Genomic DNA, 25678 nt, shown 5'->3' with positions numbered 1-25678 from the left:
GAATTTTATTGTCATTAATCTGGTAGCATCTTGAATTATGGTGCTGTTTCTGAAAGCTTTCTTAATACATATGAAATTATTATTTGACAGAACAACATTCAATATTGTTGGAATAATTATTATGCCTGTTTTAATACATCAATTTAAGCTGTTATCATGGGTTCTTTGAAATGCTGGATAATTACATAAATAATTATAAAACATTCTATCAATGCATCTTAATGCAAAGTATTGTTGTTGATCATTTATAGACCCAGAAATACAAATTGCATTTGTGAAAGGGAGAGGGAATCTGTGGCGCCGTGCCGAGTGGGTTGTTTCCCTCGTGCACCTATCTGAATACCAGGCGATTCCAGCATCAGCTACGGACAAAACACATCTTTGCTCCTGCTTCCCCTCTCTGCACTTTTAAAAATAAAGTTTCAGTTTTTTTTTACTGGTGCTGCCCAGGTACATAGCCAAGAGCCACCTCTTGCTGAACATTGCTTCCCCACCTTCAGAGGCTGTTGGGCATCACCCCGTGGGTTGAACGGTTTGTCTGGTTGGTCTCTTCTCTCCAAAGCTGATTATTGAGGTGGCAATGGGGACTCTGAGCAGCATGCCAAACTCACTGCTGTGCTGGTGGTGGTCCTGGGGGCAGTGGGAGCCCTGGGTGGGGGCTGTGGGCTGTGCCAGCTCCTGTGCTGCTGACAAAGTGTGTCCCCAAAACCGCTGGGTGTCAGCTTGTGGCCGGGCCCCCTGCTCCAGCGAGTGCGCTCAGCAGAGTGCTGTGTTGGACCTGGTGCTGCAGGGCGTTGGGCAGGGCCTGGAAACGCAGCAGTCTTATTGATCTGTGTTCTTCTGGAGGTTTATTAACACATTATTAATTAGCACACGAGGCCAAGGGGAGGTTTGTTAGCACTTCCAGCTGCCATTTCTAAGCTTGTCATCACTCTCCTCTATTTGCACTGGCACTTAAGAAATGGCTTTATTATTATTATTATTATTATTATTATTATATAATTTTTAAACCAAACAGATGTATGGGTTGAGCGTTTAGCAAGCCTTAAAAGAGGAGTTGTGAATTTGGGAACAGTGGGGGAAAGGAGGCTCCGCTGCCAGCTCAGCTGTGGGCAGCGCTTCCAGCAGTAGGTTTTGCAATGACGCCTCACTGCTTCGGATTCGGGAGAGTCTCAGCTTTGACAGAAAAGAATTTTCCTTTCCTTTGTTCAAACCTGAGCACGGCGAGGGGGCGGGAGCAGCCCCTCCAGCGGGAGGCAGCAGCTGGTGCTGGCGGCTGAGCAGTCCGTCACCGCGCCGCTGCCACGGGGAGACGCGGTGGAACGAAAACAAAAGACGTGACAAATTTGTCCTTTTCTCTTTTATAATTAACCAAAATATCTCGTTGTGTAGCAAAGCATGGCTCCTAATTAACAGACAGGCGAGAGGCTATTTTTAAAACCCAGACCCCCAGTAATTATATTTGCGGCAGAGAATGATATTTCAGTCAAATGCGACAGACAGTGAGCCAAGCTCCCATGTGAGGCAATTAATATTTCACACCTGCCAAGCAAATCAGCGGTGGGGAGAGGAGGGGATGGCATTGAAAAGGGGCTGCTGTGCTGGCGGGGGCCGCAGCTTTTGACACAGACCAAAAATCCTTTACTTGGGTGTATGGTGGCTGGTGAAGGAGCACTCGCTGCTGTGAGACTTGCAAAGAGGAGCTGGACAAATCTGGTGTGGGCAGAGAGGAGCCTGAGCCCTGCAGGAACCCCATGCCCAGTCCCAGGGCAGGAAAGGAAAGGGAAAGACATAATCAAAACCTCAACAGTAACTTGGTTTATGTGGGAAAACGGGTTGAAAGCTTTCTCAGCTGGCAGCACAGAGCCAACTGCCTGGCAAGTGTGGGCAGCGCCTTCACCGCTGCTCTTAAACAGGTGCGAGCAGGATTCTCCTGCAGCCCTTCAGAAATATCTGAGGTTCTACACCAGGAAGAAGCCTAGCTGACAAACCACAGGCATTTGATCTAGTTCACAGCATATGGTACCTGGGGTGCAATTTGCCGTTGAATTCTCCATTGGCACGTGGTCATTCCAGACGGAGTATTTCTTGTTTGCATGTGGTGTTTGTTCTTTTTGGCTGTGCACGTCCTCCCAGTGCCTCCAAGCTCTGCTGCTTGTTCTCCACGCTCATCACAGACATAGCTTCACCTCTCCTGTGAGTTGTACATATTAGCGTGTTCATTTTCCCTGTTATGGAGACAAAAGCATGTATTTTCCTTCCCACTGTTTTTGCTGTTCAGGATTAATCTGCCCATTAATGGATAATCTGTCAGCATTTAGATGCATTGAAGTTGGGAGGAGATTTACAGGCTTGTGATACCATCTGCTTTATTAGAGCGGGTTGAAAACCTGACGTTCAATTTGCTCTGCGGGATTTGACAACAGATTATTCTCTAGATTCCAAAATAATTAACAAAACCGAACACCAGAGAGAGTGGAGACGAGAAGGATGGGGAGAGGGAGGGGAGCAGGCTCTTGACCTGCCCTCTCTGTACGACTAACCTCAGCAAAGCAGCCTGGGGCGCAGAGGTTTCTGCTCCTCTTTGTTCCTGTCCTTGGGAACAAAATGTCATCAGAAGCATGGTTCGGAGAGCATTTAGCTAGAAATCCTGAGGCTGGAGAGCAGCAGAGCCCAAATCTGTCCATTAGGCCTTGATATTTAGTAGAAAGCTTTTGTGCTTGAGGAGGAGGCTGGCAGAGGGAGGTGGCTGCGTGCTCCGTAGTGCTCTTTGAAAGGCAGAGGAACAGCGGTGAGCTCAGGAATGGACTCTGAACACTGCACATCCCAAAGTTTCCCTTTCAAATTACGGACAAATCTCGCTCAGACAGGGGACTCTATTGACCTCCTGCCACTGTCCTAATGAGAAAAGATGATGGTAAAACTCCAGGGTTGGGAAAAAAACACAAATCTCCTTTCCTCCATAAAAACAAACCAACAAACCTGTAACAATTAATCTGAAACCATCTAGGAGAGGTCTCAGGAGAGGGCTCGCATTTCCAAAGCGCTCTCTGAAGCACTTCTTATAAGTAATGGAGCCTCGGCCTCCGTGTATCGATCGTGTGCCCCGTGTCGCTGGAGCGCTTTAGCTAAATGATGCGGCGTCACTTCTCATCTCCGATGCTCTCCCGAAGATTACAAATGCTGCTGAAGGGGCCACGTCCCGAAGGGTCAGAAGTTTTTGGCAGTGGGGGAAAAAAAGTAGACTTCTGGTATTCCTCATCCAAACAAACAGGGTGAATCGCTTTGGTCTTCTCACTGCCCCGATGCCGTCCTGAGCAGCACTGAAAGCTGTGCCCATCGTGATCCTCCCCATGGGGTGTGATGGCAAAGCAGTTCCTGGTCCTTACGGGAGGTTCTGCACGCTGCTGGGCTCCTCACGAAGCTGATGTTTGCTCTCATGTCTCCACATCATGCATGAGCCATCCTGCTCCTCTCATTCCCATGGTGGCATCTCCCCAGCTCTAACCACAGTGTCCCCCAGGGCCTCCCCTTGTCCCCTCTGAGCAGAGCCCTGCCTTCTGCCTGTATAAAATGCTCCTTCCTAATAATTGCTTGAGATCCTTGCAGAAAAGACTTTCTGTAAGCACAGAGCAGAAATATTTGCACATTGGAGAGTCCTGCTGCTCACAAAGCAGCTGACAAAGGCTGTTCTGCATCATGCCAGGACCTTCAGCAGGAGTGAGGCCTGGGTGGTACTACAGGAGAAATGCATTTGAAGGGGCTAGGAATTAAATATCTGAAGGAAAATGTAACTGGAAAAACCAGAGGGTCTGTTATTAGTGATAGGGTGGAAGGAGGCAGCCCACCTGGGTCAGGGTCCCAGTGTGGACCTCCTGTAATGCCGGTCAGGCATGAAAATGCACACGTGTTGGATCTCAGTGGTCCCCAGCATTAAGAACTGATGGATCAGGGGCCTGTTGTGAGCCAGCCACACTCTGCTGGAAGGAAAAGGCCAGCTGGTGGGTTATATTGACAGGAGAGGCTTGTGGTGCTGCTAGTTTAAGCGCAGCCCGGCAGTTGGCTTGGCTGTGTGCGCACAGCCTCACCCCCAGATATATGGCACTGCTGTTCAGCTTGGGCTCAAACCACAGAGAAACGGGTCGGTCCTGCAGGAGGCTGTTCCCAGCAGAACCCCAGCTGTGGAAAAGGAAAGAGGCCAAGGAGGTGCCATCCTGAGCATGGGCAGGACAAAGGTGCTGTGCCTGGAAACTCCGCTCGGGGCTGAAATCCTTCCCGCAGCTCTGGGATAAACCAGGCTCGTTACCTCTCTTACTCCGGGAAGTTTCTTCATCTTGCTTATTTCTAATACATCTTTCATTGCCTCATAAGTAGATATTTTTTCCCCTAGATCATCATAGTACTGGGAATGCAGGTTTGGGTTTGTACCCACAATTCGGATGTCTTCCCTGTGCCTCATCCTCAGCTGGACCTTATCCATAGCACTGTGTCAGATAATCTACAGTTTGTGTGGTGAAATATGGTGAAATAGCACATATAATTTTAAGATCTAATATTGTTGGCTGCTTAGATTTTAATGCAACTGTCCTGTAATATCCATCTCCTCCTTTGGCAAGAGCCAGGCTCATAAGATGCCCCTCACTCCCCTTCCCAGGAGGTTTAACTGGATAGCATCTGATTGCATATGCGCTTTGATTTTCAGTGATACTGGAAGCTTTTTGTTCTATTATTCACTGTAGGTCTGTGTTGTCTGTGCTTATTATGTGCCATCAGAAGGTACCTAGGAGTCTGCAGCCTTCCCAGCCACTCCTATTGTACAAACACATCAATAAATAAGTGGTGTCTGAATTTAGCTGTGTGCTTGGAACTGTTAGCAGAGCCCTGTCATTTTTTCAGGTCATCTAGCACAGAAGTTGAAATAGTTTTGCTGTTGCATCCTTCTCTTCAGGAGACAACCAAAGAAGTGGCTCTTAGATTTCTGTTTCGTTTTATTTATCCCTCCAAGACCATGGAGACGACTTTAAAATCAGAACAAAAGGCTGTTTTGGAGGAGGGCTGTTACTGCTTCCCGTGCGGAGGGTCAGTAGCAGCAGGAGTTGGTAATGACTGGGGATGCTCCTGTCTGTGTATTTGAACAAACCCTCCTTTGAAAAATGGAAAGACTCGTACCTCTGGGACCTCATTTCCCAGGTAGAAAACAGCAGCACTTTATTATCAGCAATTGCCAGGGTGGAGATGAGAACCCTTTCCAGTCCTTTTCCCCTGGTGCTTTTAAAGCTGCCTTTCATCGCTGCCACTGATGAGTTTTACATCTCATCTGATGCTTCAGTAACACCTGGCTCTAACCTGATATTTACTCAGTAAAAGCCAATCCTTTATTTCATAATTACAGTTTGGGTTTCTTCTCTGAGAAATACCATCCTAGTTTTTAGGCTGGAGGGGCTGCTCTCCCTGGACACGGAGGCGATGCAGAGCTCTAGCCCCCTCCCTGTGTCCCAGCCCAGTGACCCCCATTCCCTGTTCCATGGCCAGGAGCCACCCGTGGTGGGGCTGAGGGCTCCCTGGTAGGACCATAGTGCTTGTTCGGACTCAAAGCTCACTCCAAGCATCACATCTGTCCCTGGTGCTCATCACTCGGAGCATCAGCAGGACTGGCTCGCAGCCCTGGTGATGGATGGAAGGCCTGAGCAATGAATCCGGCTCACATGTTTATATGACATCCATAAATGGGAGAAATAAATTGCAATCAGCAATGTGTAGATCTGGATGGAGAAGCTAATCTTTGTACTAAATTGCGAGACTTATGCTTTAATGATTTTTATTGGTGTTTTGTGGTGCCGCTGTTTATTATAGTTAAGTACCTTGGATGGTGCTGCAATGAAAAGCAGTCAATGAAAGCAGCCAGGTTAATGAGACTCTGATTCAGACCCAAAGTAGTGATGGATAGTAATAGGAACATGACTAGTTCATCTCTGTCTTCTCCTGTTCCTTCTCTTGCATTGCTGCAAGAAATGCCCCTCGGCCCCTTTCTTTCCACCCTTTTCCAGAAATACAAAAATCAGACCTTGAGGACATCTCATTGCTTCACAGCACAGGCAGTAGTCACTTAAAAACATATTTCTGTGTGTTAGGCTGCACTTAGCTCAGAGAAGGGGAACAGCAGTGTCCTGGGCAGGCATGTAATGAGCTAATGTTCTCTTTCTGAGTCATTGCCATGACGTTAGTGAAAGCAAGTTCTCTTTGACTGACAAACCCGGTGTTACCAAGACTTTTCAGCTAGGTTTCGTGGCCGCTGGTGGTTTTTCTTCGCCCTGCTGGCTCTCGCAGGCTCCCTGAGCGCTGGCTGCTTTCCCTTGAAGGCAGGGCCCGGGGGTGCTGCAGGGCTCCTGCACTGCTGCTTCTGTCCGGCCGGTGGCGAGGTGCAAGCTCCGTGCCTCTGGTTGTTCCATCACGGAACCGGGAGGATTTACACTCAAATACAAAGGTTTTTATTTAGCACTTCTGCCGGGGCAGCGCTGAGGCGGTTGCAGGGTTTCTGCCTGCGGTGCTCACGGTTTCCAGGTCACGGCAGCAGCTCCGGCCAAGGCCCTGCTGGCCCTTTGCCCATCCTGTGCTGGAGAATTGCTTTCCTCCCAGTCAGGCCCCTGCTCTTGCAGCTGAGGAGAGCTACAGCATTTTGGTTTTGCAGGTCCTCGCCTTGTTTTCCATAACAATTCTTTCTGACTCGTTCAACCTCCCGTATTGCTGTGGAAAATATGCATCTAGGGAGCGGTTTTCATGGAAAATGCTTAAGTGTCTTGATTTACATTGCAGCCTGCCCCTTAAAACTAGATTAAGGACCTAGTAATACCCTGCAAAGCGCTGAGCAGACAGAAGGTAGTAAATGAGCGTAGCCTTGATTAGATTTGAACCAACAATCTTGAAGTAAAAGTTTGAGGCATAAAACTGTTAAACAATGTATTTGCCATATGGTTTGTTGAAATGTAGTCATGTGTATGCCTCATATCCAGTTATTATTTGAAGATATTGATTTTTAGTGGAGTAATCATACTAAGTGATTTGTTTTAATACACCATTTTTGTAAGCAGTATGTTATAGTTAAAACAACCATGAATCTTATTTTTTCAGATTTCCAAAAGCTTTTTAAAAGAAAATAGATGATCAATGAATCAAAACACTTCTTGGTGTTTGTTTATTTTTTTTCAGCTGTCTCTCTGAGGAATAGCTCTGCTGAGTGTAAATGAATAAGCAGTAGCTGTGCAAGGGCATAATAAATAACAAAGGCACCCATTAAATGTAGTTGCAGGGTTTATGAAGAGGCAGGGCTTTGCATGAGTTAAAATATATACATATATACATGCACACATACTATATATATTTTTATATGGGCTTTAATTCTGAAAACTGTACTTAAGACTTGGGAAAAGAATGCAAACACAGATAAATATATAGATAAATGGTGGTGTAGCAAGGCAGTGCTCTGTAAATGATGGTTTTTAACAGCTCTGTGGACTCTGAAAGTGAATCTAGGAGCACAGACAAGCCGAGCACTTCTTGCTGAAGCAGGAAGTTTTCTTCTGAGGTTACAAAGAAGGGAGGAGAGGAGGAACCTTCATTTAAGGTTGTAGGGAAAGGTGAGGTGAAGGGGCAATGGAGGTGTTGTCCAGCACCCTCTGCTAATGGAGGGCAGCATCCCACGCAGCCACAGGGGTGTCACTTCAAGGGTGAGCAGCTCCTACAAGACTGGGGGACACCGGGGACTCCAGGGGTTTGGGTGAAGCTCTGATGTGGAAATTCAGGCAGTAATCTCTCGAGCAGCCCTTGCACAAAGGGTGCCCTGCTAAAACTCTCAGTCTCTAGCTGAAACGCTAATCAAGGAAGCATTTCCTGCACCAAGAGTTACAGAATAAATATATGTGTGAAATCAGAGATAAAACAAATAGATGACAAGATTTTAAGGAAATAGTGATGAGGGTGATCAGTACTAGGGAAGCATTTGGGCTCTTTGCCCTTCGGATCACAATTGCACTCAGGGCTGTCAGCTCAGAGCAGTGTGCTTACATCCTGTGCTCATGGACAAGGCTGCCCCGTGCCTCCTGTTAACACAAAGGCAGTGGTTGTTCCAGCAGCATCTTGGAAGCTTTACGAGGAGAAATAGCCCAGGCTTCACTCAAATACCATTTCATTTGCACCTTTTTACACTGCTCTGGTATCCCACCCAGTAGGGGTGCAGGGTGCTCTGCTCAGCACCCCTCCAGTGCAGGAGTTGGGGTGCAATTTCCCCAAAGCACAGCTCTGTCTGGGCAGAGCAGTGGTTGGGTTGCTGAGGCTGAGGACTGAGAGGCAAAAATTTGGGGTTTTGGCTGTGGTGTGGCACTGCTCCAGGTGCTTCCACATGCCTCTGTTCTGCCTGAGCAGGGGGAATGCCGTGAGGTGCTGACACTCGCCTGCTGGTGATTTAAGTGGGAAAGTTGTTGAAGTGCTTTGAAACTCTTCAATGGGAATGCATAGGTGAGGGTAAGATTTGGTTCCTTTGATGGGTTTTTGTACAGAAATTGTTCTCTAACACTGCGCATCCTCTGGGTCAGTAGTGCTGGTGTCTTGGGAGGACGGTGGGAATTTAATTATTTCTTCTGTCCAAAATAGCAACTTTTAAGAGGTGGGGAAATGACTACACCAAAACTATTGTGTGCCATCTGCCTGTTAAAATACTTATAGAAAACATGCTTCCTGGCATATAACTTCCTAGCCATATGTCTATTGCATCATTCACAATTAAATTAAATCACCCTTAAATATTTGGACAGATTCCCAGCCTATGTGAACAAGTCTTCATCACTGATATGTTTGAAATTTGGACACTTGATCCTATAAATGGTTAGGTCAAATTGCCTCAGCCATTGTTAACCTTAGACAGCTGATGCTGACTACTTCAAGATAATTCAAGTGCGCGTTCCCCATTTTGGTCCTTAAATTTTCAACTGTAAAAATGTTATAGGTCTGAAAGGAGGAAATAATTTTGCACTATTCATTTGCAATGTGCTCAAGCCCCTTTAAGCAGAGGTTTAAATGGGGACTCATGTTAATGAGAAAAAGTATTATATTCTGCTCATTGAGTAAACAGAGGGAAATAGCTGAAGCAGGGGGTTACAGCTGGATATTCTGAATACCCAGCGTGTGCTTGGGGGTGTGCACAACCCAAACCACAACCAAGGAGCTTGCCCATGCCATGGGAAGGGACAGCAGACACCTTGACCTGACCTGTCCCTGCTCCAGCTGGTGGTGCTGTGTGGGTACCCAGCGGGTGCACACAGTGATGCCCACCTGCAGGCCCTATTTCTGTGCTGTGTTATAAAACCAGACTTCTGAAAATTGAGTTTTTAGCTGACTCTTCCCCAAGAATGTACTTGTCTTCAGTGTCTCGGCAGCCTGGATGGGTGGAAGCATCCCTAGGTAGCCCATCTAAAACCCTCCAGGACAGTGCTCTCGATTACAGAGAGCCCTTCCCAAGCACGTCAGCTTTTTCTTCGGTTCCTCCTTGCCAGGATGTGCTCGGTTTAGCCGTTGTGCCACACAAAGCTGAGTCACCGCCCTGAAATGAGTTGTACGGCGTGATCTGACACACTCGGTGCACGCAGTGGCAGTGGGGATTAACAAAAACCTACATCTTTGTCACGGGAAATTTCATTTGAACGCAGCCTGGCTTCCACTGGAAGCTGAGCAGGCTCAGGTCGGTGGTTCCCAAGCTCGCCGTCTGGCAGCCCCGGCCGTCGCCTATTTTTAGCCCCGCTCGCTATTTTTAGTTTGTTTGTGAAAGGTGAGATAAAACCGGCAGCCAAGCCCAGATGATGCTGTTGGTTTCTTTCATTGACGAGCCCCGAGCAGCGCTGGAGGAGAATGGCAGGAAGCGGGGCCGGGCGGATGGGAGAGCCCCGTGCTGGGCAGGAAGGGGCTGCCGGGGGCTCGGCGGGACAGGGGGCGCCGGGGGGCTGCCCCTGGCTGGCGGCACCACTTAATTACATTAATTCAATTTAACTTTACTGCAGCGCAGAAGAATGCTGCTTTGTTTTACTCTTTCCCTACAGTTCATTATTTTTTTGTGTGTACTTTCTGTGCATTTCTGAGTGTTTGCTGTGTGGGTGTGTGCAGTTTGTTTTTTTTTTTTTTTTTTCCTTCATTGCACAAGAGTGGTCCCGAGCCCTGCTCTGCCAAAGGCAGCTCAGCAGCTTTTCTTGACGCTTTTCAGTGTGGTGGGATTCTGGTCCTCACCAGATCATCTCTCTTCCTAGAGGCTGGTACTTTGAAACTTCAAGTTTTTATTTTCAGTTGTACCACTCAAGCCAAATGCTCACTTAAATGGTAATAATAATAGAAAGAAAAAGTTAGACAGTGTAGCAGGAATCTTTATATAGAGGTTGGAGCACATTTCTTAGCTACAGATGTTTCCTTCCAAGAGACTTTTTCCTGTCTAAAAACAAAAGCTACTGGAATTTTGTCATACCAATAAATGCATATAATGGAAGTGCTATTTGGGGATTTCCAATAATATCATCATTTCTTTCTTTTTCTTCCATTTAATCCCTTTTTCTGACTGGAGCCATGTGACTGCAGAGTGTAGTGGGGCATCCACAAAAAGATAACACAGAGTTTTATTGCCCTTCCTCCCGTGGCTGTTCTCCCAGCCACCTCGTTTTCGATTTCCTGCCGGCAGTGACTCCCACAGTGACTGCACCGTTTAACTGTACAAGGAAAGGAAGAATTCTGACTTAACCAGGGTTTGATTCCTCAAATGACCAAACCTTTCCTTTTTCCCCCAAAGGCTGAAACAATTACCCAGACATTTCCATTGTCTTTGGATTTAAAAATCAAGAAATGAGAACATCAAAGCATTTTTAATGCAAAAATCAATCATTTTGGACACAGTCATGCTTCCAAGGCCACGTTCTGTTGCCTGTTGCATAAACCCATGGGTCAGGCAGTGCCAGGCTGGGCAGAGCTGCCTCCTCCTGGGGCAGGAGCGGTTCCCACACCAGTACCGCTCCCAGCACTGGTCCCAGTTCCCCCCAGTGGTGCGGCCGCTGCAGCACAGGGCCAGGACTGGCTGCTTGCACACAGTGATGTTCAGCCTGGTAAGAAGGGAGAATTCGGTGTTTCTGTACTGGCATTCATGTTTCTATAACGTGTGCTTAATGGGGATGAGCTCCAGGAAGTTATTTATTAGTCTCAAGTCCCTCTTCTGCTCCAGGTTTTACGCGGAGTAAATCCTGTGAATCCTGCTCTCCCCCAGACCTCCCCTAAACCACCCCACTCACGCTCTCTGTTTGACCGAAGTAAATTTAGTGAAGCTAATGGAGTTACTTCTCTCCAGGTCAGTGGTGATTTCACATCCTTGAGTTCCTTGCTTAATTTGCTGAGAAAATCTTGGATTCAAAAGCCAGTTTTTGGAGTTTCCCTCTTCCCATGGCACAGCTGGTGCCTGGTGGCTGCTCCCTGGGGCTGGGGCTCTCAGGAGTGGGGCAGCAGCTCTCAGGAAAGGGTTAAGCATGGCCAGGGCTTTGGGCTCCTTTGCTGGGGGAGACGGTTGCTCGTTTGTTTGTTTGGAAGTGCTGGCAGGAAAGCGGGGAGGAGAAAATTACCTAAGTGATAGTGAGGTTGCCATGAACTATATAAAACTGTGAAATCAAATCAGACAAAACTCCACCTCGCAGTCTTGAACCAGAAGCACAACCCCTGAAGAGAAACCCACCCCAGCACTGAGTGATCTCAAGGACTTGAACTCAAACCAAGCTATATGAGCTCAGCAGAGCTGCTGCAGAGCTGAAAATCCAAGTGCTGTCAAAGCAACCTCCAGTTGTACTGGGAGCTGCGAGCAGGAATGCTGTTCTGGGGAAGTTTTAAAATAATGAAGTGGAGGCAGCTTTTCTGGATTGCATTCTGTGTTGTGAAGTTGTCTGGTGAGTATGGACCGCAGAAAATAATCAGGGTTACAGTCACCGAGGAATAGCACAGCATGGGGATAGTGCATGGGGCAACTGCTTTGTAACTTCTGAAAGAGCAAGTTTGGGGGAATGCATTTTAATGAGTGCTTAGTGGGACTGGAGCAGATTGCAATTTCACATAAAGAACTCTGTAATGACATTTTACAGAGCAACGCTGCATTAGACATCCTGCCCAACACATTTACAGCAATGTGCTGCAAACAGAATGCTGCTGATTTGAAAAGGAGAGCAATCAAGATATGAGAGCTCCCTAAAAGGAGACATATTCAAGATAACACGAGGGGATGCAGGCGCAGCGTGCGAAGCTGTGGAGTGCATCCACAGTTCAAGTCACTCCTCAGTCTGCATTGGTGTAAAATTAGCCTTGCTTTTGTTTTGTGGTGGGAACTAAACATTTTCTGAAAATTAGATGAGTCTCTATAAATATTAAAATCTCCTATTTCAGCTCTTCTAATATTCATCATATGAAAAAAAAAATAAATGAATAAAGGGCTATATTTTATGGAAATATTATCATTTTTGTCCCAAACCCAACAACCATGAAGTAATAAAAAGGGACTAAAATGTGAAGCAGCACTCCATGTGCTGCATAGTGTGCTGGGACAGGAGCCAAGAACCTGCGGGTGTCTCGTCAAATGCAATTTTTCCTTACTCCCGTGAATGTGAGTGACTGGCTCTATTGAAAGAATTTGCTATATTCTGTTCTTCTGTTTCGTGGCGCTCCTTTCATGTTCCCTTTGCTGCCAGGGTGGATTGCTCACCCAGCCATTGTGCCTGACCTGCCAGTCTATGTTAATTTTACAGGAAGGGAAAAACAAAGCCTCTCAGGTGAAATTCAGGAATATCTGGTGGTCTGCAGTGAGCGAGGTGTGAGACAAAAGTGTTTACCTGAAATGAGAAATCTGAGTTGCTTGTAGTACAAAGCAGAAGTGATACAATAGTGATAAAAAGCTTTGTCTTTGCAAAGACAGAGCTACTGGGCGACAGGGGGTTGGCTTAATGCTGCAAAATGTCATTCTTCTTGCTGGCACAGGCAATGTTCTACATTTCTATAGGTTATGGCATTGCTTTATTAACACTTCCAGCTCTCCGGCAAGTCGGGGAGGTTGATTTCTGCCCGGTGTAACTGCAATGCAGAGCAAGGGAAATGAGGAAGCTCATCCCAGGAGCTGTGCGGGCTCCTCACCCCTTTGGGGAGCCCGAGGGAATTCAGTGAAGGCTTCAGTTGTGCAGCTCCCAATGGAAACCCTGATTCTGGGGATTCTGTGCTCAGGGCGGCTCCTGGCAGCACCTCTGAGGGTGGCCCTGTCCCTGGGATGCCCTCCAGCACAGCTCTGGCTGATGCTGCTTCTTTTTACGGAAGAAAAAGCCCTTTGCCAACCCGGGGCTGCTGCGGGTCTTCTACAAACACCTCTGTAGGTGCGGAGCGAGGAGGATGAAGCCCTGTGCCTAACATCTGCCAGGTGCAGTTCGGCTCCAGAGCAACAAGCAGCCTTGCCGAGCCTCAATGGGAGCAAATTGCCTGTGAAATGCTCAGTGCTGGGCTTTGCCTGGTCCTTCGGGGAGCTGCTGAGCTGCACTGAAGCTGCAGAGAAGGAGGGAAGGTGCCACAGGACTGGAGCCACTGGAAATAGGGTGCTGATAAACCACATGGCTTGGCTTGATGCCTGTATGGAGAAGAAAACTGTGTTCTACTTGTTCCAATATGAGCACTTTTGGCCCATGTCATTTTTATTAATTTCTGCCAGGCTTGATGTTTTTCCTTCTTAAGTCTCCTGTCACTGTGAAGCGTTCTTTCTTTCCTTATTTTCTTTTGCAAGAACTAGAAAAGGGTTGAAAATCAGGGAAGCAAAAGGGATTTTTGAAGCCCCAGTCATGCAAGCACCATGCCCTGCGGAGGGCTGCACACCATGGCCGTGCCAGGCAGGGGTAGCAGTGGGCACCAAGCGAGAACCAGACCCAGGCTGCTCATGGGGAGGCCGTGGGGGGAGCCCCCAGCTCCCCACAGCCCCTCCGTGCCTCGGCCCCACACCCATATCCTGTCTGGGGCTGCCGGAGAAGGGAACGGGGGCGGGAAGGGATTTTATCAGATATTTCCAGAGGGAAGAGGGCTCCGCCCGCCTGAGTTCCTGCCACATGGCTGGGAGCAGTGAAGCTGGAAACGTGTGAGTAATGCAGGCTGGAGCCCTCCGAGCAGCGGCTCCGAGAGCTGTGCCCTGCTCCGTGCCCCACTGGATCCCACGGCGCTGGCTCGCTGCGTCGGGGATGCTCAGCTGCAGCCCTGCCCTGGGGATGGCTTTCTCAAAGTCTTTGTTAAACGCAGAGCTTGAGAAGCGACCGTGCCAGGAATTCTGTGTCAGAGCACTGAAGTAGGCACCCCACCAGCAGCAGGTTCACCAGAAGAGCTGGTGGCAGCGCGGAGCAGCTGCTCTCAGCACAGAGTCTGGGGAATGTCCCGGGGGCTGCCCCTTCTGCCTTGTGGGATGCAGGTGCAGGGGAGAAAACACTGCCGTTAGTTTGCTGGGGGTGCTAAGTAAGGCACAAAGTATGGAAACTTGTCTTGTATTTTCTGAGTTTTTGCCATTGTGGAGTTTTGCCTTCTACAGCGGTATAGCACCGCGGGATGAGTACTGGACCCAGTCATCTGCTTTAACATCTATAATGTTGCCTTTTTTCAGCTGATTTGAGCTGGGATCATTCCTAAACCCCATTATTAGCGTATCATTAACAACAGTAATGTACATCAGAAGCATTTACCTTTTTTAACTTATTTTACTAAGAGGTAAATTAGATACTATGAGGTATGGTTTTCTTCCACATACGTACAACCTTTCACTCGTGCATGTGCTAGCACTACCAGGTGATGATTTCTCTGAGGTTAATAAATGGCTTGGCTTAACCTCTCAAACCCTTAATACTAACAAATTGACAAAGTTTAGCAAAGCTAGTAAAAATGTATGGTGCAATAAATGACCCACTTTAGTGGAGCACCATGTGGATTATCCAGCTCACATCTGGATCATTATTTATCTCATGAGTCCTAAGGCTTGAAAAAAAACTTAGCCCTGTTTTCTATAAAATTGCCTGCATATGCTACAATAAAGGGAAGAAAAAGAAATGCTATGCAACAAGTCTTCTTGCAAATTGCACCGAGCAGTAATCCAGGCTCCAATTTATGATATTCAGTGGTGAAAAGGCTTTGATTAGAAATACCTCTGGTTCTGTGCAAACATCTGGAATAGTTCAAAGGTGCTTGGGTGGCTGTGGCTCTTTGGGAGGTCAAGTCCAGTTCCAATGATGTAAAGTTTCCGGCTAATGTCCATGCAAACACAAAGCCGTATGCAAAGAGTGGATTTCACTTCGTGCTACTTACAGTTCTGGGCACGCAGTCATGCCTCCTGGTTTTGATTTGTTAAAATTCATCAGAAAAACGTGGTGACTTAACCGGCTGGAACTGAACTGCCTGTGGAGGGGAGAGAGACCCCTCCCTTAAACAAGAGCCCTGCCAGAGCCCCGAATCCCAGCTCCGGCCCACCTGCACCGGCCCTCGGCAGGGCCCCGCGCTGCAGCCCCACAGCAGCGTACGGGCTTCTCGCACACCCCCGGCTCCTTTGGGCCTCCGCCAGCACATTGCTGATATCTCCATGTAGAAACACAGCAGCCAGGGTGCTGCCGAGGTGCCTGGTGCCGAGGTGCCCAGCACCCAAAGGCGCGTGCGGGGCCTTCGGCCTGGCGCTGGCCAGGCTGGTGCCGCTCGCTGTCGGGAAGGGTGAGGTAACGCTCCTTGGAGCGCGGGCCGCTGGGCAGTGATACAAGTGAAACAACGCGTTTTATATTATTTTCTCTTTAGCGTCCGGATAAGAGTCTTAAGCAGAAACAGCCCTGGAGTAGGGACCGAAGCTGCTTGTGAAAAGTGGGAGTAGATCTCGGGAATGTAAAAGGTTAACAGATGCATTTTCACTGACTCATAAAGTTCACGGCAGAAGGGAAAGCTGGAAGTGTCATCTTTGTAACATACCAGGAAGCAATATATAAACTTTAAGTTAGAGCAACAAGCGATTCTCCAAACATTCTGCTTTTACCTCCAAAGATGTTTTTGCTCATGAGTCAGAGCCTGATCCCAAGCCAATGGGAATGTTTCTATTTACTTTGAGACTGTGCCTGCAACTGCAAATCCAACTTATTTTTCCTGAGGCACACAAGTGATCTCTTCCAAGACCTGAGTCTTCCCTCCAAGGATTATAAACTCCAACTGCTGTACAATCCAGCTTTGTGCTGAGCTCTGCTCGCTTGTGCATCCCTTGATAAGGCCGAGGATGCACAGGCCAGGGGCAGAAACGATCCTGCCCTCCTCCAGCGCTGCCCCCGGAGCCTCTGCAGGGGCTGTGCTGAGCCTTTGATGCTCGCCCCGCTGACCTGTTTAGTCTCTGGACTTCCCCCATGCAAGCTCAAGGCAGCCTGCCATTTTGGGGCAAGAAGAAAGCGAATCTGTGAAAGCAGCTGACCCCTCCCTGTGCTGCAGGCACCCAGGGGCCGGGTGGGGGCCGGCTGCAGCCCCTATAACGCTCCCTCTCCTCTAGGCACCACTGCTGACAGCCTGATGGAGGCCCCGGCTCCAACATCCCCATCCACAGAGACAGAACTGAGCGGAACTGGCAGCTTGGCAGCCACCGGCGCCCTGGGCAGCACCCTGCCAACGTCGGAGAGCCTGGGTAATTGTGCCCCTGCATTCCCCATAGCAGCTGTGGTGTTGATCAGGTTTATTTAGTGCACAGGTGCAGCAAGCCCTAAGTAACCGTGCGGTCAGGGCGTGGGTTGTGCTCTCAAAAAGAGGCTGCTAGGAATGTGCAATGCTTTATTGACATACAAAAATCACACCTGGGCAGTCTGGCGTTGTCTGTATTCAGGCCTGGTGGTGGCTTAGACCCATTCCCTTCACTAAGCAGCCAGGAGGTGATGGGATGAAGTGCTGGTTAATCTTTTATCCCAGCGTACCTACAGCACGCTCAGCAAATGGCACCTGTAAGAGGCCTGCCAGCCTTGCTGATGAGAGGCCAATGCTGTGGCGGGCATGAAGCAGAGACCCTCGAACAGCTGAATGTTGTCTGTCACTGTGATGTCAGAAATTGGAGCAGCTCTTTGAGGACTCTGGGTCAAGAGGGTTGGGGGGGAAAGCAGGGAGGTCAGGCAATGGCATCTTCGCTGTGTTGCAGCGTGTGCCCAGGAAATTAGGCAATTGTAAACAGATTACAAAGTGCATGTAACAATTAGGTAACTGAAGCAAGTCTAATGTGTGTTTCTTATACAGCCAGTAACATGTTCTGGTGCTGCTGGCTATGACAAATCGATATTGTACTTCAGTCATCGCAATGCCACGCACTGATTGTACAGGACTTAAGCTTTCCCCTGCATCTTTTTTCACTGCATTTCTTCCAAACTGCAGACACGGCCAGACCCGCAACAGCCACCCCCAGCTCCCCAGGGCTCAGCACTGTTCAGACGAGCCCGCAGCAGAGCTCACAGCCCAGCAAAGCCCCCACGCAGGTGCCGGCCACCTCCCCAGAGGCCGCAAGCATAGGGGTGCCCACGACACCGACCCCAGAGGTTGATGCCAACACAACAGAAGCCACCCAAGAAGGCACACCGGCCCCGCTGAGCTCTACGGCCACCTCTGAGCTGATGCCTGTCTCAGAGGCCAGCACAGAGCCACACGTGGCAAGCGGTGTCCCCAAGGTGAGAGGAGGTGGCTGGAGCTGCAGCTCGCTTGCACCTCTTGCACTGGTCCTGACTGGTGCTCCCGCGCAGCAGGGAGGGTGGGTGGCTTTGCCTCAGGGCTGTAAGTGATTAAGAAGCCTTGCTCCCAGCCCCGTCTGGATGTGTGGTGTAGGCTGCGTGGTTAGGTGGGGCTGAACCTCGGTGAAAGCCAGTGACGGAGCTTGTGCAGCCCGGCCTGGACCAGCGGGCACCGCAGAGCCCTGCAGCCGGCAGCACCCTGCATGCAGGAGGTAACTGGGGACTTCAGCATGAGCTGGGGCTTGCAGCTGTTGAGCGGGGGTGAGACAGGCACAGGCTTTCTGGAGGGTCTGTCTTTAAAAGCATGCAGCTGTGCGTTTTGGACATCATGCAAAACCCCAGCAGTTCACTAAGCCTAGCACTGCTTTTTGCCTTCCAGCCCATCACATGCCACAATGTCAAAGATGTGAGTGACACTGGAGCCATCTGCTTGCGCCTCAACGAGTCCAACACCTGCGTGAGTTCAGCACCGTGTTTCTAAGGGGGTGGTGAGCAGGAGGAGATGGGGGGCAAGCAGACACCAAGGGCAGGGTCCTGCAATGCTCTTGGGCTGGTAGCAATGGGGTCACCGTACCTGGGAGTCGGTCTGGGGTGGAGTGCTTGCCCCATTATTTGGGCTGTGCCCAGCTGACTGAGATGGGGATGACTGCAGCAGTCTCAGGAAGATCCCAAGGGGACAATCGCAGCAGTCCCAGGGGAATCCAGCCTCCAGGTTGCATAAAGCCTCCTTTTTCATCGTTAAGCTCTGGGGACGATTTAGCTTCTGAAGTCTCTTCAACCATGTTCAACGGGAAATCGCCTTTGTTGTTGTTCTTCCTCTTCCCCATTGGGAACGCAGTTGCTGTTTTTTGTCTTGCCAGCTGCCCTAGGAAGGTGACCAGGCCATCTGAAGGAGCACAGCTAGCAGCGCAGCGTCCCCATCCGTGCTCCTTCCCAAGGGAATCCCGGGTGCTCTGAACTGCCCTTGGCTTTTTGCACAAACCCAAACTATTTCTAAAAGCAAGGCAGGGTTGGCTGAGGTGCTGCTGAGGGTGGGAGGAGAGAAACCTTTGGTGCAGGAGGTGGAACCCGCAGCAGGGGCCAGATGGCGTTGGACCTTGTTGGACTTGGCGATGCTCTGGGTGTGGAACGGCAGTGATTAATTTTACTTCTGCTGGCCAGCCGTGCTGCGACCGCTTAGGATGAGTGAATTCCTACTTGCCCTCTCTCCGTAAATGGCCTGTTAAATAAAAGCCGTTTCGGCTTGCTCGTGTTTATGGTGGCTGCGGTTTAGCGAGGATTCGTATGGAAACCCCAGCGGGAGGGAGAGGCCCGATCTCAGCTGCCATCTAGTGGCAACGGCACCTCCTGGCTCAGCCTTGTGGGTGGCAGAGACAGAGATGGGTGCGCACATACCATGCAGAATGTCCCGTGTCACCGTGTCTCCTGTCACCACGAGCTCTTAGCCCTCCTTCTGTGCTCAGGGAGCCCAGCAGCCCCGCTAAATCCATGCGTGCGGGGCAGCCCTCGCCCGCAGCCCACCTCCCGGTGCCCCCCAGCTCGTGCCCCGGCTGTGGAGGTGGCCTCTGGACCTTGGAAACTGATAAGAGCGTCTGAGAAGGGGGCAGATAAGAGGGACCGGCCGTGTGTCTCTTTCCTGCTGGCCTTTCCCAAAGCAAATGAGCAATGAGCTGGCACCCAGCGGTGCTAATTGCAAAGGGAAATTCTGACACGCGGATGAGTTCTTTCCACAGCGGAGAAAGGAAAACACGCGCCCGAGCCTCTTGTTCCATCTTGGCCTTCCTAGCTCCAAGCCAAGCTTCACAGAGACAGCTGAAACTGATTTGCTTGTTATTCTCCCCCAGATAGGTCTCTGCAGTTCTGCATGCTACGCGTGCGTGCCGGCAGGGGATCCCGAGGCCAACCCAGGGGGCACGGAGCTGTGGGGCAGCAGGGGCTGCGAAGCCCCCCATCGCTGGGCAGGTCGAGGCCAGGGCAGGGCAGGGGGTTCGGCTGCTCTGTTAGCAGCTGGGGGCTGTGCCTCCGAAAATAGATGCGAGGAGAAGGCCTGTCCTGTCTGAGGCAGGGACTGCCCCTGCAGCTCCGCTCCACTCTTCCTCTTCCACCCCAGAGTCGGTTCAGCTCTAAAAAGTGAGAAATTTGTATTTTTTTTTTTTTGACTAGCCTTTGATCAGCAACCTAGCAAAAACACTGAAGACATTTCCTAAACAGGAAGGCTAAATGCTTCTTTGTTATTTCCCTCCTTTCCCAGCCCCTGCCTGGGATTCTGAAACAATAGGGCTCTTCAGGCTGCTTGCTCTGTCCAAAAACTGGAGGGACTTGCCTTGCAACACAGATCCTAAATTTAGCTTTGCTTAAATGCCGCTTGGAGGATTGCTATTAATGTCTTAATTTCATTTATTCTCATTAAGTTAGGAATCAGGATATAAACATCTCTATTTTTTGGCTGTCGGTATTGGGGCACGAAGCAGCGTTGAGGTGGGATTTGAAGGTCTGCCACCCCGGTGCTGTTTGACACCTGTGACTGCCTCTGCTCAGCTGTGCACAGCACAGATAAGCCACCAAAACACAGAGGGTGAATGCGCCTTACAACGCAGAGGCACATCACAAGTGTGGGTGGGATGGAGGCGTAGTCGCGTGGCTGGTTTAATGGCTGTGTGCTTGAAAATTTTGCAGAAACAATTTTTAGAGATGAAGGGGTCGGACTTGTGGAGTGCAATATGTGAGGAGAGCACCCACCCCGTTCCCTCCCCCTGCCACATTAAACTCGCTAAGTCTGAGGTGGACCACGACTGTCTGCTCCTCATCCTCGTCAATGAGACAGGTGAGTGGTGGTAATTCCTTCGGCTGGTGGTGCTGCTGCGTGGGCCGTGGGAGAGGGGGTGGTTTGTGGGAAGGGGCTGGTGGTCTCTGCAGGACACAAATCCTCACTCGCAGCCTGCGAGGAGATGTCTCTCTGCAGCCACGGATCTTTCTTCCTGGGTTTTGCTAAAGCCACAGAGCTGTGGCATTGCCTCCAGCACGGTGAAGGGGCTCAGAGCTCCGCTGTGCTCAGCACCAGCCAGGCTGTCCAAGGCTGACGTTACCTGCAGTGTTACCTTTGGCATAACGTGCTTCTCCTGTGTTAAAAATTGCAGATCCTGCTACAGATATGCTCCAGGAGTCTCACTGGGAAAAGGTAAATTCTAGGGGTGTATCTGGCTGGAGGGGCTGGGTGGTCTGAGAGGCTGGGGAAAGGAGACCTTGAGGCTGCAAGTTGAGCCCAGGGCAGGTTGCTGGTGCCCACCACGAGCAGGCAGCACTCGGCCCTGTGCTGGGCAGAGCTGAGCCTGCTGATCAGGACATGCCATCCTAAATTTCTGCACACAGCAGTGCTCTCAGACCACTGGTACAAGCACTGAAGGCAGAAATGCTAGAAATAGTTGTCATCAAATTCTGTAGTACTTTTTTTAAACAGGACTGGTTCCCAACAACAACTCTTAGGATGTAATTGGCACTCTGCATCTTCAAAGTACCACGCTGACGTTAATTAATTCCTTCTCTCAACACTGCAGTGAGGCTGCCATCGGCTTGTAAAGCTGAACTCCAGGTGCCTATAGAAATGGCAGCCAACAGAACTAAACCAGCAGTGCACAGAGAGAGTTCCCCTGTGCAGATGCATGCCCTAAATCTCCGGGCCTGAGCGCTCCTGTCCGAGGCAGAAAGCCTGGGTGTGCTGCAGCAGGTGCTGGGATGGGGGTGAGCCCACGCAGCCCCCCCAGCTGAGGATGCACGAGCTCACAGCACAAGGGCAAAGCTCTTCTCTCGGGCAGTGAAGCCCGGCTCTGTTTATGTGCAGTTTACAAGGGAGGTGAAGAGCAGCATTGTTTGAGGGCCTGGTGCCTGTGGACCAGATGCACACGCTTCCTGTTTGGGAGACTCTTGGCTCTCTTTGGTGTTTTTCCAGTTCGGAATAAAATCCCTTCAGCGAGGGAGTGTGAGGAGCCACCAGGACTTTTCTCGGAAGACCCTGACTGCTTTGGTCACTTCTGGCCTCTTGCTGGCGTTCCTGGGCATGGCCGGATACTTCCTGATGAAGCGGCGGAGCTGGAGCCCCGCGGGACAGAGGCTGGTTAGTGCTTACAGGTGGCAAAATGCCCGATAGCGAGGAGCCGGCGGGGTGCCCCTGGGTGACCCTGCACCCTGCGGTTCCTTTCCTTCAGCCCCTGTGTGTCCCCAGCGTGGCAGGACAGCCACCGAGCCAGCCCCGGCTGTCTGCCACCTGGGGATGGTGGCTCGAGGCTGGGTCAGCCTGGGCACGGGGACGGGAGTGAGATGCAGGGCGAAGGGAACCCGCTCTGCCCTTCAGGAAGGAGCTCCCTGCTGGGGAAAACCGCCCCTTCCCTCCCGTGCCTCTAGGTCTAACACTTGCTTTTGCTCAGCAGTCAGAACTCATCCAGCAAGACCCCTCCAGAGACACCGAAACCTTATGAATTTGTCATTAAAAGTGACACACTTTAACTTTCCATTCGCTGCTTTTGAGTTGTGTGTCTGTCTTGTACCGATGCTGTAATAAAGGCTATCTCTCCCCTCACATCACAAGAAATGGTAATAAAATATATCAAGAAAGAAAGAAAAAATACTTTCTCCTGTATTCCCCCCTCCAGGCAGGCTGTGCGCTCAGGGCCCCACTTTGCCAGTAATTCTGGGGACTCCGCAGCAAGGATGGGCCGGGCTTTTCCCATGTTGCTGCTCAAGCCGTTAGTGTTTCATTGCCAGGAGGGACTTGATCCAATGTGCAGCCGTGGAGTCGAGCACGTGTGCAAGATGTGAGCAGCACAGCCTGGGCCGTGGTCCCCTGGATGCCGGAGCCAAGGCGTGCACGTGGCTGGGAGCTGCCTGTGTAGATGCGTGGCAGTGTCAGTCCGGTTCCCAGCACAAAGACCTCGCTGCCACGGGCATGAGCCTCAGCCAAGGGCCCTGCTGCTGCTCCCCCTCGCTGCAGAGGAGATGAAGAGTTAATGAAGGGCTGGGAGATGCAAGTGGGGTGTGTGGGGCTGGCACCCAGCTCCCTGTTCTCCTCTGCTGCCGGCCGTGATCTTCACCCACAGTCCAGGGCCACCAGTGCCTGCTGCAGCATCACGGCTGTGTGGGTAACGAGCTGCAGAGCACAGCTTTGCATTTATAGCTGCACACATCTCCAGCCTTCGGCTGCTGGAGAGCAGTCCCGAACTGCTAGCGTGCTGCTGTGAGCTGCAAACCTGTTTGCAATCTGAAGGACAGAAGGACAGGGAAAGGAAACTAGGAAGTTCCCTCAGCTTTAATTCCATGACGAGTCTTGGCCAAGGTGGAAGCAGAGCAGGTCTGTAGGAGGTAGCTCTGCAGTCCTGAGGCAGGTCCAAAGCCTGGTTACCCCAAAATAACCTGACGGCTTCTTTTTTCAGGTCCAGGAGAAAAAGACAAAGCAGCTTGTGGCTGGCATTCTGGCTTGGAGCACGGCGTGGCTCAGGCCCTCTGCTCCCATCCCCGTGCCCGTGGGAGGCCACAGCTCAGCGGCAGAACTGGGTGCTGCCGGCCCTCATCCTCCTCTAACGCTGCCTTTCTTATCGATGCCCCCGTTTAGGACGAAGACCAGTACGACATGGAGGACGGCAGCCAGGGAAGCCCCGCGCTGACGGTGGCCGGCCCCGAGCCGCAGGAGAAGCCCAGCCTGAACGGGGCGCAGGAGAACGGCGCCTCCCGCAACGGCCGCTCCGCCGCGCAGCGCGGCCTCGCCGACACCCCGATGTGACCCCGCGGACAGGGGCTCCGGGGGGTGCCGGGGGGCAAAGGGGGGGGGCAGGAGTTTTCTGTGGACAGCGAGGGACTGCAGACTATTTTTTTTTTTTTTTATCTATGCAATTTCTGTGAAGAACTTTCAAATCCGCCTAAAGCACGTTAAACTCCAGCGCTACCCAAGCGCTGCTGCTCTGCTGCCTCCCACTTCTCCTGATGACCACACAGGAAACTTTTTTACTGCCGTTCTCTGCTTTTGTTGTTAAAAGCACATAATGAGAAACGCAAGTGCACTTAGCCCCCGAGCAGCTTCTCAGCAGAGGCAGGCTGAGGCCTTGATCCAGGCTCCAAACAGCCACGGTTTTTGGTGGCAGAGTGATAGGCTGATTAAAGCAGTTAAATCGGGATTTCAGTGACACAAACCTCTCAGGTTTCAGGGAATTATGGTTAACAGAGTTGTTTTTATCTCATCTTTAAGTGCAGGACTTCTTCCTCTTTCAAGAACATCAGGCATTTAATCCCCTCCTTGTGCTTTGTGCCTTCTTTAGCATTTCCTTCTCCTGTAAAATCTGCTGAAGCTCTGTGTAAAACTTTCCATGGGGAATTGGAGGCTGAAGTGTGACCAGACCTTGAACTTGTTTTTGTTAGTCCTACCACTGTGCAGGTAGTTGTTTTAGAGTGACGCCTTCCCCGGTCTCCTCATCTCCCGGCTTGGAGACAGCATTTGATGAGACCCAGCAAGTATCCCGTCCCTGGGGCGCAGGGGAGGTGCGAGCAGCTGAAATGGCTCTGGACAGCTCTGCCTGTGCCCAGGGGCATCGCCCTCACCCGGGCACAACCCTTGCGTATAGGACATTGGGAATAAAAAACACCAAAGGGCTCTGTCTGACAAGCACTAGACAGAAACCCTGGTTCTGCTGCGGATGTTTCTCCTTCTGCATTTGGCAGCGGGTAGGTGGGGGGGGAAAAAAAAGAGAGAAGTATTTTCACTTCGGTAACAAAAGGCCAATGCTGAAATGCCAACAGCGGGAGCGAGTCCTCCCTGGTTCCGCTTCTCTGCAAGTTGCTCCTCTCAAACCTAATTGTTCATAATCTCAGTGGGGAAAAGGAAAAAAAAAAAAAAAGTGAGTGTTTTAAATGAACTTCTCGGCCGTGTCCTTGGAACAACAGCGTGTTTATCCCCCTGGGACGCGTGGCTCTGGCTGCGCCGTGTGCCAGCACGGCGAGCGGACAACGCCTCTCGGAGACCTTGTTTTCCAGCAGCAGCGCGATGACTAAAAGCTGTGGCTTGTTCTGTGCGCCTTCTCCCCGTCTTTCAACAAACACGTTTGCAGGACAAGTGACGTACATCAAATTATTAAACCTCGTTTGTTTGATTTTCTGATGTTTACGATGTGCTGCTAATTCCTGGATAAATAAACGAGGCTGCAGTCTCACGGCGTGATCCCCTGGCTGAGGGCTGACCTGGCAGCAGGGCTGTGCATGTGTGTGTGTGAGTGAAGGTGAAGGTGAAGGTGGAGGCTTCCTCTGGGCACTCAGGGAGTTGTGATTTCACTGGGTTTTCCACCTCCATCCCTCCTCTATGCGGGTGGAGGGGCTGAGCACCTGGGGCAGACCCGTGGGCAGTGACCAGGCTGTAGGGTGCTGGTGCAGGGGGGCTGCTGGCTAATTATTTCCTGAGTTAACACTTGGTGGGTGATTTGTCTAATGATCCCAGCTCAGACCTGGGAGCATTGCAGCTTTGACTCGGTTGAGCTGAGCAGCTCTGTTTGTTTGCTGGTGCCCTGCAAAAGGGCTGGAGCAGGGCAAACAGAGGCGCTCAGCCCCTGGCCCTGGCTCTGCCAGCAGGGGAGGAAGAAGGGCTAGCTCCTCCCTGTGCACTGAGAGGGAAGAAGTCCCACAGAAGCAGTGGTATTTATTTTTTTTTTCTCTCAGTATATGGTTAGGAGGCTTTGTTATTTGGAATTGCTCTTTGTGGCCCCAAGAGCTGCTGTCTGATGCTCGGTGTCTGGCTGCAGGAGGAGCTGGCTGGGTCCCTGCACACCCTGCCCCAGCAAAAAGCATGCACAGTGGTCACTTAAATCCCTTCTTCCTGCAGCTCCCGTGCCTTCTCACATTTTTTTCTCACATTT

At 50.6% G+C, this 25678-nt stretch overlaps 1 protein-coding gene across 2 annotated transcripts; it reads left to right on the top strand.

Moving 5' to 3' along the window:
* The first annotated feature begins 11693 nt into the window (after nt 1-11693).
* Nucleotides 11694-23584, top strand: CD34 (CD34 molecule). Of its 2 annotated transcripts, none has more exons than XM_084498202.1 (8): nt 11694-11954; nt 16580-16711; nt 17443-17732; nt 18172-18249; nt 20469-20616; nt 20930-20970; nt 21739-21903; nt 23395-23584. In XM_084498202.1, the coding sequence occupies exons 1-8, from the start codon at nt 11876-11878 to the stop codon at nt 23560-23562; spliced, it is 1101 nt and encodes a 366-aa protein (XP_084354328.1). In that variant the 5' UTR covers nt 11694-11875; the 3' UTR covers nt 23563-23584. The 2 variants fall into 2 exon arrangements, with proteins under 2 accessions (XP_084354328.1, XP_084354329.1); XM_084498203.1 differs by lacking the exon at nt 23395-23584 and adding an exon at nt 22214-22299.
* The last annotated feature ends 2094 nt before the right edge of the window (nt 23585-25678 follow it).

The sequence above is a fragment of the Aythya ferina genome (genome assembly GCF_964211825.1).
Source record: "Aythya ferina genome assembly, chromosome: 25".
Classification (NCBI taxonomy): domain Eukaryota; kingdom Metazoa; phylum Chordata; class Aves; order Anseriformes; family Anatidae; genus Aythya; species Aythya ferina.
Note: the sequence above shows the minus strand (reverse complement) of the source record. Positions and strands in the feature narration are given on the sequence as shown.